Here is a 12,797-nt window from a genome sequence, read left to right as displayed (position 1 = left end):
GGTGGCAGTGTGAAATGTGAGGAGGATGCTATGAGAATGCAGGGTGACTTGGACAGGTTGGGGGAGTGGGCAAATGCATGGCAGATGAAGTTTAATGCGGATAAATTTGAGGTTATCTACTTTGGTAGCAAAACCAGGAAGGCAGATTACTATTTAAATGGCGTCAAGTTGGGAAAAGGGGAAGTACAACGGGATCTGGGGGTCCTTGTACATCAGTCAATGAAAGTAAGCATGCAGGTACAGCAGGCAGTGAAGAAAGCGAATGGCATGTTGGCCCTTATAACAAGTGGAATCAAATATAGGAGCAAAGAGGTCCTTCTGCAGTTGAACAGAGCCCTAGTGAGACCACACCTGGAGTATTGTGTGCAGTTTTGGTCCCCTAATTTGTGTGCAGTTTTGGTCCCCTAATCTTGCTATTGAGGGAGTGCAGCATAGGTTTACAAGGTTAATTCCCGGGATGGCGGGACTGTCATATACTGAGAGAATGGAGCAGCTGGGCTTGTACACTATGGAGTTTAGAAGGATGAGAGGATATCTCATTGAAACATATAAGATTGTTCAGGGCTTGGACACGCTAGAGGCAGGCAACATGTTCCCGATGTTGGGGGAGTCCAGAACCAGGGGCCACAGTTTAAGAATAAGGAGTAAGCCATTTAGAACGGAGACGAGGAAACACTTTTTCTCGCACAGAGTGGTGAGTCTGTGGAATTCTCTGCCTCAGAGGGCGGTGGCGACAGGTTCTCTGGATGCTTTCAAGAGAGAGCTAGAAAGGGCTCTTAAAAATAGCAGAGTCAGGGGATATGGGGAGAAGGCAGAAACGGGGTACTGATTGGGGATGATCAGCCATGATCAAATTGAATGGCTCGAAGGGCCAAATGGCCTACTCCTGCACCTATTGTCTATTGTCACATACACTGACACATGCACACATACACACAGAGACACACACAGAGACACACACACACACACACACACACACACACACACACACACACACACACACAGAGTTTTTGTATTTATAGCTTAAGGGAAAGCTGTTTTTTTTACAAACTAATCCTGCTTTTTTTAAATTTCATAATATAAAAACATGAGCAGGTTACATCTTTCACAAAAATAAATTAAAATGTGCATTTTACCTCCTTCAAGTTGTTATTACAAAGATCCAACTTTTCTAGTCTTGACCATTTGCTCACTCCTTCATGGAGATCCAAAGAACCAATTTGATTATGGCTAAATATGAGCTCCCTTAGGCTTGAAGACTCCCAATGAACCGGCCCAGGAAGTAGTGAAATCTTATTGTGACTTAGGTTTACACTCCTTAAGCTAGGGAGAAAATAAAAACATCTCAAATCATTGGTTGAAAATTAGATTACTAGTAGGGGAAACATGATCAATTCTTCAATATATGGAATATGTTTTCATAGCAAATACTATTTTTTTCCAAAGTATTGATTGGCTTCAATATAATATATCACTGCATTTTTAAAATGTTGACATTTCATTCCAACTGCATTCCATGATAGAAATGACTAAATGGATACTTAATACCGTATAAAATTGTAACCTTCAAGATGGATTAACAAAATTGAATGCTTTCAACATCATTTTGATGGCTGTAGGAAGAAACTGCAGATGCTGGTTTTCACCAAAGATAGACATAAAATGCTGGAGCAACTCAGCCGGACAGGCAGCATATCTGGATAGAAGGAAATCTCGCATTTTCCCCTCCCCTGACCCTCATTCTGAAGATGGGTCTTGACCCAAAACGTCACCCCATTCCTTCTATCCAGAGATGCTGTCTGTCCCTCTGAGTTACTCCAGCATTTTGTGTCTAAATTTGAAGGGTATGGAAGCAAATCAGATTCATTCATTACACAATTGGAATAGGGAACATGCTTTTTAGCTCAACTTAATGGCTCATGCAGATGAGATAAAATTGTGTAATGTCTATTGTAGTCGTGGGTATTTCTATTCAATTCAATGCTCAGAATTGACGGCATGTTCTCGGAAAGCGGCGAAGCAAATTGACAATTGGAATAAAACTCGACCTCAAGAAAAACATGGTTGCACCTGTCAGCTTTTCTGTCATGTAATTTATTGCAATTACTAACTTAGAAGAACATTACATACCAAATCAGCACGTTCCAGCAGTTTAACACCTAATGTACCATAATCTAGAAACTTTAAAGTACGTACAGCAATCATTCAGGCCACTTGACCTGCATGCACCATCAACCAACAAGGAACTTTATGCATACCTGAAATTTCTGACAGCAGGTGAATACCAAATTCAAACACTTGCAACTTGCTTTGCACATCTCATGGGCAGGTTTTTGGACTGGGATTCATTAAAGGTTTGGGGATTTTGGGGGGGGGGGGGGGGGGGGGGGGAGAAAGGCAACACTGGAAGGTAGAAAGGCCACGAGGATAGGGAAAGAACAAGCAGATTGCTCAAAATTAACAGAAAGTTGGTGATCTAATATTTTTGAGGTGTAATAAATATAATTGTTTAGATCTAATTTAGTTTAGTTTAGAGATACAGCATGGAAACAACCTTTCAGCCCACCAAGTCTGTGCCGACCAACAATCACCCGTATATTAATTCTATCCTACACACTCAAGACAATTTACAGAAGCCAATTAACATAGAAACCCTCATGTCTTTGGAATGTGGGAAGAAACAGAAGTACCCAGTCAAAACCCACAGTCACAGGGAGAGTGCACAAACTCCACACAGACAGCACCCATAGTAAGGATCAAACCAAGATCCTAAGGCAGCAACTCTACCACTGTGCCACTATATTGCCCTTAGATCTAGTGTTAACTTCTAATAAAAAAACAATCAGGTGGAAGCAGAATGCATGAAAAGGTGAAGATAGCAATCCTAATGCTTGGGAAAGAATTTATCCATCTGAAACTCTATGAATAAAGGCTACACAAACAACATTTAAATGGATGTTGAAATAATTCTTGGCTCAGTTATTTTTTTTTAAATACTGGGCCAAATGTTTTTAAGTATGGATATAGGCATGACAGATTGTCATTTCCTGGAAAAGATGATAATACAAGAAATAAAAAGTGAAGGCATTCTTATTTTATTTCCTGAGGAAAGGATTAAATGGATACTTAAAAACATAACCAAACCAATAAGAGATAAAGCATTGAATTCTGTCATTGATAAAATTATGGCTCATCTTTGACATCTACCCCACTTTTCTGCACAAACCCCTTATCTTTTGATTCCCTCAATATCTCAAAATCTACCAATATAAATATAGTCTTAAATATACTGAGGAACTGAACCTCCACAGCCCGCATTCACAGATAATTCTAAGGATTCACTACCATCGAGTGAATGAACAACTTTTTATATTGAGACATTGACCCCTGGTTCCTTCCAATTCGGGGAAGAATCAACTCAACATTTTCCTAATCTCATCAAAGAATAAAGGGTCTGCGCGCGTTTGGCGTGACCAACCGGAAGCGGAGTTCACGCGAAGTTCGCGCTAACTTCGCGCTAAGCACGCGTGTGATGTCATTTATGTCATGTTTACCAATCAGCTGGGCAGGAGGCGGGCCGTTTGAATTTGGGCGTCGCACGGCGTCGGGCGGTAACGTCATCACGCAACGCCACGCCGGGCGGTGACATCATCACGCAACGCCACGTGCTAGGCGTACGCGGTCAAGACGCTGCGTACGCCGTCAAAAGACGCTGCGTACGACCGCAATGCGCCTGCGTGCCGACAGGCCGTTGGCGCGCAAAGATTTCGGCCACTGCATGAATTTCGGAGCCCCGCACAACTCCGTGCTTCTAAGTGGGACCGGCCCCATGCGGCTATATGGTGCCCGTACGCCTCAAGTGACCACGAGGTCGCGTAATTTGTAAACCAAGGTCGCGTAAGTGGGACAGGCCCTTAAGAGTTTGTATGTTCTCACTATGACCGCATGCATTTTCTCCAGATGCTCCAATTTCCTCCCATGTTCCAAAGACATGCAGATTTGTAGGTTAATTGGCTTCTATAAAATTGTCCCTTGTGTATGGAATAAAACTAGTGTTCCGGTGATCGTTCATCAGTGTGGACTTGATGGGCCGAAGGACCTGTTTCTATGCTCTAGAAGAGAGTCATACAGTAAAGAAACAAGCCCGTAGGTTCCTTAAGTGTTTTATATATTTCTAAGCTCCAGAAAACACAGGCCTTATCTGCCTAATCTTTCATATGACAAACCAGACATTGCAGAAAACAATTGGTGAACTTTTGCTGCACTCCTCTCAGTAGAGATAAGACATGTATCCAACATTCCAAATGAGATCTTCCAGAGCAAGATGTCTCAACTCTCACACTTGTAATCCTTTTGCAATAAAAGCCATCATACCACTAGCCTTCCTAACTTAACTTGCATATATACTTTCAGTGATTAAAATACAAAATACATCAGTGTCTCTGTTTACATCAATATTTAAAACAATAATCTGGCTTGATATTTTTGGTACCAGAGTAGATAATGTCACGTTTCCACATTATAGATCATTTCCATTCACTTGGCATGTCTTTATTTGCCTGAAGTCTTCTGGAATCCTCTCAGAGTCCAGAGGACCAACTATTTAGTTTAGTTTAGCTTGTTTTAGTTTATTATAAATGTCAAATGTACCGAGGTACAGGTCGGGGAGAGCTCCCCCCGTCATGGGTACCATGTAGTCCCGTGCTACCTACCTGCTCCATGGTTGGATAGTCGGCGACTAGACTATCTTCCCCACCTAGTTTGCCAGGTGAGGAGGGGGCTGTAGACCCCCTGCAGGACCAAAAACAAGACCTGTCAAAGTGCAGATGAGCTGCTAGCGAGCCAATGGCCATCCACACTTCAATAGTAGTTGAGATCACTGTCGTACATAGCACGTGCCCGTTGATGTTTTCAACGATGATGATGATGATGATACAGCGAAAAGCGTTTTGATCTGTGCTATCCAGTCAATGAAAAGACTATACATGACTACACTCAATCCATCACAGTGTACAGTCACAGGATAAAGGGTATAACATTTAGTGCAAGATAAAGTCCATTAAAGATAGCTAAAAGGTCTCCAATGAGGTAGATGGGAGGTCAGGATCACACTCTAACTGGGAAGAGAACAGTTCAGTTGCCTGATAACACCTGGGACGAAACTATCCTTGAATCTGGAGGAATGCATTTTCACACTTCTGTACCTTTTGCCTGATAGGAGAGAGGGGAGAAGAAGGAGTGGCCAGGATGAGACTGGTCCTTGACTTCTCCAGCCCGTGTCGCGGGGTTGGAACCACCTGGAGCGGGGAGGTACATCGCCCGGCGCGGCTTCATGGCCGTTGGACATTCCAGCACCCGCCGGGGGCTCCAACTTTGTGACTTTTAGACCGGGAGCGGGGCCGTAAATCGCCCGGCACGGCCTAAAATGGCCGTGGGACTTATCATCGCCCGCCTGGGGCTTGGATATCAGGAGAGACATGGAGAACAGGGGAGAGAAAAGACTTTGCCTTCCATCACAGTGGGTCCACTGTGATGGATGTTTGTGTGAATTAAATTGTGTGTATGTCAAGGAAATTGTCTTTGTTTGTATGGCTGTGGAAACAGAATTTCGTTTGAGCCTCACTGAGGCTCAAATGACAATAAATTGTATTGTATTGTATTGTATTGTATTGTATTGTATTGTATTGTATTGTATTGATTGTGCTGGTGGCCTTTCCGAGGCAATGTGAAATGTAATTAGAATCCATGGAAGGGAGGATGGTTTGCGTGATGGTCTGGGCTATAGCCACAACTCTCTGCAATTTCTTGCGGTCTTGGATTGAGCTGTTCTCAAACCATGCTGTGATACATCCTAATAAATTGCTTTCTACAGTGCATCTGTAGAAGTTGGTGAGGGTGGTTATGGCCATGCTGAACTTTGTAAGCCTTCTAAGAAAGTGGAAGTGCTGGTGTGCTTTCTTGGCCATAGCTTTGAAGTAGCTAATCCAGGATAAATTGCTGGTGATATTTATTCCTAAAAACTTGAAGCTTTCAACCGTCTTTACTTCGTCGCCAACAATGTATACCAGGGTGTGCGTACTGCATCACTTTTTGAAGTCAATCACAATCTCCTTTGTGTTGCTGACATTGAGTTACAGGTCATCTTGGCACCAGGTTACGAAGTTCTTAATCTCCTTCCTGTAGTCTGTGACGTCATTATTTGAGGTACGGCCCAGTCTAAAGATGGATCTCGACCCGAAACGTCACCCATCCCTTCTCTCCAGAGATGCTGCCTGTCCCACTGAGTTATTCCAGCATTTTGAGTATATTATGCGATATATTGCTTCAGCTATGATTTTGTACATTGCTGATAGTGAGAAACTTCAAAGAGAGCTTTGGCAATACAGCAAGTTTGTTGTTTTTAAATGCTTTTACACATAGTTTAAATGGGAAGTCAGAAGACATTAAAATATTTTAAATGTTCATTGAATAAAAATGTAATCTGGAGTACATTAGTGGGACTCACAGTAGACGACCTAGTTGAAATGCAAGTGTTAAAATGCTCAGCATCACTTGCAGTAACATCTAAAGCAAGAAGCCATAAATAAAGGATCATCACTCATGAACCCACTACAGAATTCAGGAGAAAATTATCTAGAGAATTCCTCGTAATTTCTTATTTTTCCAATGAGATAATTAGCATTAGTACACTTTTAGAAAGTATGCTAAGTGCATAAGGGAGAAAGCTAGAGTGATAATAGAAAGATCATGCCAAACAAGATGAGACTTGGTATGGATGCGGTCAGATAGAACAGCCAATCATTAAGCTGTAAATTTGCTAATTCTTCTCAATTTTACTCTTAGAAAATACTTTTTATGCACCAATGTTGGAGAGAATCAAATTTAATGCCCTTGTGAAGAAACAAACCCAAAGATTTTTCTACTAAGTAGAGAATATATTGAATTGCAGAGTTTTTTCTTGAAGTTTGTATGGTCACTTGTCATATAATGAACACACACACATTTGTAACTATATACAGGCACTCTTCGACTTGCATAATAGGCAACTTATGTAAACTCGCGTTTATGTAACCAATTCACAACAGGTGGTCCCGATTCCTGAATGACCTGTGTTACCGCAACGGGATGATGGTGAGGGCTTCCTGTCTGCCTTATAGACATTAAAGCGTCGCCCAGACTCGCTGCTCTTCCAGTTTTGGCAACTCTCAACCGACTCGCCGATATCTTCCACAACGTGTACCAGAGAGCCCTTTTTCATCACTTGCCGCACAACTGTTGTTACGGCTCACATTGTAGCTGGACAAGAGCACTTTCTTCAGACCACTGTCAGGACACATCCAGTCACCATGCGGCTCCCTCCCCTAGCTGCCGTTTCTTGCTGTTGACCGTGTTTTGTCCACACCGCTTAATTCCGCCTCCTGTCAAATTTTTCCACTCCGCTGCTTCCGCCTTCCATCTCTACCTTGGAAGATTTTGGTTGAAGAGACATCATCTGCCAAGGGTTGCAATATGAGCCACAACAACAGCCGCATCAACCGGGTGGTGCAGCAGATGGTGAAGGGGTCGCTGGTGCAGACCAGCATCAATTTGAAGAAGGGTCCCAATCCACAAGGTCACTTACTTATGTTCTCTAGAGATGCTGCCTGACTTCCCGAGCTACTCAAGCACTTTGTATCATTTTATGTATTAACCAGCATCTTCAGTTCTTTGTTTCTATCTAGTTTTAAGGTGATTCCGACGCATAAAATCTGACCCATGTAAGGGTTTACAGAACATAGCCCTTACGTAAGTTAGATAGTGTCTGCAGCAACATTAAATTGTAAAGTTAACGATGAATCGCCAGGTGCAACAATGATTTATTAAACTACCCCCTTTAATTCTGATAACCAAAATCAGCACAGATTGGTGAGGTGCAAGATACTCTTCCTTGCACAGCAAAATTAATTCCAGAATCGCAACTGTTTCTGATGGAAGCGAAATACCAGGTGACAAAATATTTCAATTGTAACAAAAGCTTTGGTGGTCACATGTATTTGTTCATGATAATTAATATAATAACAAAAAAAGTAAACAGTCTAGGGCACGTACTGTTGAAGCTTGAGAACTGCATCGGGAACTCCGCTGAAATTATTGCTGGCCAAATCAATTGTAGTAATTTTCGATGGTAAACCAAACAAAAGGCCTGTTTAAGTAAAACACAAAGTCAAATCACGTCAAAATGTTATTATGCAAGAATATCTTAACTGTTTGTCAGTGATGCCTCGAATTTTCACCCCAAAAAGTTAAGCAATAAATGGGAAGAAAACAAAACTGAAAAATATATACAGAAACAGAATGGGGAAAATATAGTTACTCGAAAGCAAGCATGATGGGGAAAAAAATCAACTGTGATGCATTGAAATGTAATGTAAACTTTTATTAATACAACCGCAATAAATTAAAAAATCTGACTTGTTAGAAAAACAAAAATTTGACACAGGTGAGAGAGGGGGTTTTGATATGCAGCTGGATGGTACAAAGGCCAAAGATAAGAAAGGAAGTTGTGAGACAGAATAGAAGAGTTGCAGATTGTAAATGAAATAAACAATTATTTTCCTGTGATCCTGCCAAATACAGTAACCCTTAAATACTTTACAAGTTGTATCCACTATTATGTTTTCAAGTTCAAGTTTATTGTGCAAACGCCGATTTGGTGATGCACAGGTACAATGCAAAATCTTGCTTACAGCAGCATCAAAGGCACACTCAAACAAACATGCCAAAACAAATTATACATAAATTATTACACATAACTAAAGACTCACCTACCACTATGGCTCTGCCTGCATTACCCTTCCCTGCTGAACCTCAGAGCCAGACTGCTCAGAGGAGGGCAGGAACCTCAGAGCCACAACCCTGCCTGGTACTGCTGAATGAATGAATAATGATCAACCTTGATGTGTCATCCCCCACTCCCCTCCAACCCCACAGCACCCAAATTGGTGTACATGTTTTGAAGGGGGATGGTCACAAGGGTCTCCAGCACTTCCTATTTTTTCCTTCTTCATCTAGGCAGCATTTAAGTAAATCTCTTCTGCACCAACTTCAAAACCCTCCCCCAGCCCTCTGCCTCCTCCTCTTCCTTTCTTCTACCCCCCCCCCCCCCCCCCCCCCCCCCCCCCCCCCCCCCCGCATCAGTCTGAAGAAGGGTTTCGGACTTTATCAAGTGCCTTGCTAAAATCCATGAAAACATCCACTGCCTTACCCTCATCGATCACACTCGTCAGAGTTAAATTCCATTTGCCATTCCATGGCCCACCATCCCAATTGATATTGTGTGCAGTTCGGGTTGCCAGCTACAGGTACAATGTCATTAAGTTGGAAAGGGTGCGAAAGAGATTCACCAGGATGTTATCTGAGCATGCAGGCTTGAGTTATAGGAAGAGGTTGGATAGGTGAGGAAGCTGAGAGGTAGTCTGATTGAGCTGCACATGATTAAGAGGAGCATGGATAAAGTGAATGCCAACTATCTGTTTCTCAGAATAGAAGGTTCTAAAACTAGAGGGCATAGGCTTAAGATGAGTGGGGAACTTTTTAAGAGGGAAGTCAGGGACAAATTTAAGCCTCAGAGGCAGGGCCGGCCTTAAGCCGATTGGACCGATTGCTGCCAATTGGGCCCGGCGCCGAAGGGGGGCCCCGCGCAGTGCCCGGTTTTGCACTGCAGATACTGGTTTATACCAAAGATAGACACGAAAAACTGGAGTAACTCAGTGTGTCAGGCAGCATCTCTGGAGAAAAGGAACGTGACGGTTCGTGTCGGCGCCGACGATGTAGTGCGGAGCAAAGATAACGGTTGTGGGGTGACGGAGGGTCGGAGCGAATGACGGGCCCCGCACAGCAGCGGCCAACTATAGGATCTTTGGCTGCGACAGCGGCTCCTCCTCCTCCTCCTGCACCCCGCCAATCCGCTAACGAGGGAGGGAGGGAGGGAGGCGGAGGCCCCCTATCGCCGTCTGAGGTGCCTGCACCACTCGGCCCTGCACCTTGCTGGAGGAGGGGAGGCGGTGGCGAGGAGATCCCAACGGCCTCCCCCATTGGCGGCGGCGGTGGACAGAGGCGGCCAAGGCTACGGGGCGATGATACCATCCCTGTCCGATGTACGCTGACCTTCCTTCCTCCCCACCTCTCCCTATCTCTCTCTCTCTTGGACGCCCCCCTTATCCTGGGACCCCTCCTCTCCACTGATCCCCATTCCCGCCTCTATTCAGTCCTCACTGACATCCTCTGTGCTCCTCTCCCCATCTACCTCCCCCTACCCATTTATTCATCCTGCACTGATCTCCCTATTCACCTCGCATTGATTCTCCTGCCCCCCCTCCCCCCACCCCCATCCATCCTATACTGGTCCCCCAATTCATCCTGTACGCATTCCCTTTCCCATCCATCCTGTACTGCTACCCCCCATTCATCCTGTACTGATCCCCTCATTCATCCTATACTGACCCCCCCCGATCCATCCTGTACTGATTCTCTCATTCATCTTTTACTGGCTGACAACAGGGAAAAAAAGTTAAGTGAGAGCACTGTGGAGTAATCTACTCTCGGCTCGGGTGGATCTACCCCGGGTGAAGGGGAGAGAGAGGGGTGGAGAGAGAGTAGAGGGATGGAGGGGGAAGAAAATCGTAGACGGGGAGGGGGGTGTGAGGGGGAATGCAGATGCAGTTGGGGGCTAGTCTCTCAGATGTAGGTGGGGGCTAGCCCATTGAGGGCTTTGTAGACATAAAGGAGGATCTTGAAATTTATTCGGAACTGCAGTTTATTCGGAGCCAGTGGAGAGAGGCCAGGATCGGGGGTGATGTGGTCCCTTTTTCGGGTCCCTGACCCCGGACCCAGGCTCGTCCTTGTTTCCAGCAGCGGCTTCCTTTTTGGGCCCTGGTCACAGCCCCATCCCAAGCCCCGGGCTCGGCCCTCACTCCGGCTCCTGCACCACCCTCCCCACCGGGTGTCGGCAGCCGCCGCCACTCCTCGTTCACTCTGATCGCTGGAGTGCCCCTCCCTCCCGGAGTGGCCCATCCTGCCTTGCGAGTGCAATGTGATGTCACTCGGGTTTTCTTTGGAAATGGGTGAGTTTGAGGGCTGTTTTTAAAACTTTTTAAAACGATTAAAACTTTGGAAATATAGGTGGGAATACGACGGGGAAATGTTCATCGCCTCGACGGGGGAAAATGTGAGTAGGATATGTGAAAATGGGAAGGTTGTGACCTAGCGTTTGGAAGAAAATAGGAAAAAAGGAAAATTAACCAGATTGACACACAGTCACAAACAAGACGAAGACTCTTAGTATTACAGAGATTTGGACAGATATGGATAGGAAAGGTTTGGAGAGGTATGAGCCATATGCAACCAAATGGGACTAGCACAATATGCCAACTTGGTCAGCATGAACATGGTCTGCCAATGGACCCATTTCCATGATGTACAGTTCTGAGTCCTTCCCCCAAGCCAATTCTGAATCCAATTGGCGAGCTCACTTTGGATACCTCAATTGTATTTGGAATTAATGCCAGAGAAAGCTATAGAAATCAATACAATTACAACTTTTAAAAGACATTTGGACACAGGTCCGATTTAAGGGCTATGGGTCAAATGTAGGCAAATGGGTCATGCCCAGCAAGCCAACTTACTGGGTGGGCAAGGGGGCTGTTTCCACGCAGTGTGATTCGATGACTACATGACATCATTATGTGACTACAAAGTCCATATCCTTTGTGAATACTGTTCATCTGAATTTACCTTAATTCTGTCTGCCAGTGATATATCATGACTTCTTTTTGCCTTCCTAATTTCCAATTTAAAGCATCACCCTATATTTTTCATGAAGGCCACTGTAGTTGATAGAGCTGTTGCCTCACAGTGCTAGAGACCAGGGTTCAATCCTGATCTTGGGTACTGCCTGTGTGGAGCTTACACATTCTCCCTGTAACCACGTGGGTTTCCTCAATGTGCTCTGGTTTCCATCCGCATCCGCAAGATATGCAGATTTGTAGATTAGTTGATCTCTATAAATTGCCCTGAAGTATAGGGCGTGAATGTGCAAGTTGGATAAGATAAAACCAGTGGAAATAAATGATTGATGTTTGAGTGGACTCGGTGGGCCATAGGACCTGTTTACATGCATTATCTCTATAACTATAAATGCAAAGCTGCAATTATAATTGCAAATATACTCACTGAGTTGATTCTCTGAGGCTCTGAATGTTTCCAGCTTTGAGCATTGTGTCATAAATGTATCCGATAGAGTTGAAATGCAGTTTTGACTAAGATCTAGTAGCGTAAGTTCAGTCAAACATAATGAAGGCACGGTTGTGTTAATTTTGTTTCTGAAAAAGGAAAAAGTACAATTTAAAACCAAAATGTTTACTTTTATATTTCCAACTAATCATCGCAAGAATTAGGGCAGTACAGAGGCATAGCAGTAGAGTTGCTGCCTTACAGTGCCAGAGACCCGGGTTCAATCCTGATTATGGGTGCTGCCTGTACGAAGTTTGTAGTTCTCCCTGTGACTGCGTGGGTTTTCCCCCATGCTCTTCTTTCCTCCCACATTCCAAAGACATACAGGTATGTAGGTTAATTGGCTTCTGTAAATGATCCCCAGGGTGTGGGATAGAACTAGTATACTGATGATTGTTGGTGAGGGTGGACCAAAAGGCTCGTTTCCACACTGTACCTCAAAACGAAAAAATAAATAAAATATTTACTGATCCACATGACATTCAAGAAAAACAAAGCATGTAGTTTGTATTGGCCTAATTCTATTA

At 44.0% G+C, this 12,797-nt stretch overlaps 1 protein-coding gene across 1 annotated transcript in view; it reads right to left on the bottom strand.

Moving 5' to 3' along the window:
• Positions 1 to 12,797, bottom strand: part of LOC116984972 (leucine-rich repeat serine/threonine-protein kinase 2-like) — a 136,260-nt gene that overhangs the window by 32,676 nt on the left and 90,787 nt on the right. Inside the window, exons 25-27 of the mRNA XM_033039333.1 lie at positions 12,211 to 12,359; positions 8,089 to 8,182; positions 1,137 to 1,323 (exon numbers count right to left, since the gene is read on the bottom strand). Of these exons, the coding sequence (XP_032895224.1) occupies positions 1,137 to 1,323; positions 8,089 to 8,182; positions 12,211 to 12,359 (430 nt within the window). The remainder of the gene's footprint in view (positions 1 to 1,136; positions 1,324 to 8,088; positions 8,183 to 12,210; positions 12,360 to 12,797) is intronic.

Source organism: Amblyraja radiata, chromosome 21, assembly GCF_010909765.2.
Source record: "Amblyraja radiata isolate CabotCenter1 chromosome 21, sAmbRad1.1.pri, whole genome shotgun sequence".
NCBI lineage: Eukaryota > Metazoa > Chordata > Chondrichthyes > Rajiformes > Rajidae > Amblyraja > Amblyraja radiata.
The sequence above is the reverse complement of the archived record's forward strand: the minus strand, read 5'-3'. Positions and strand labels throughout refer to the sequence as shown.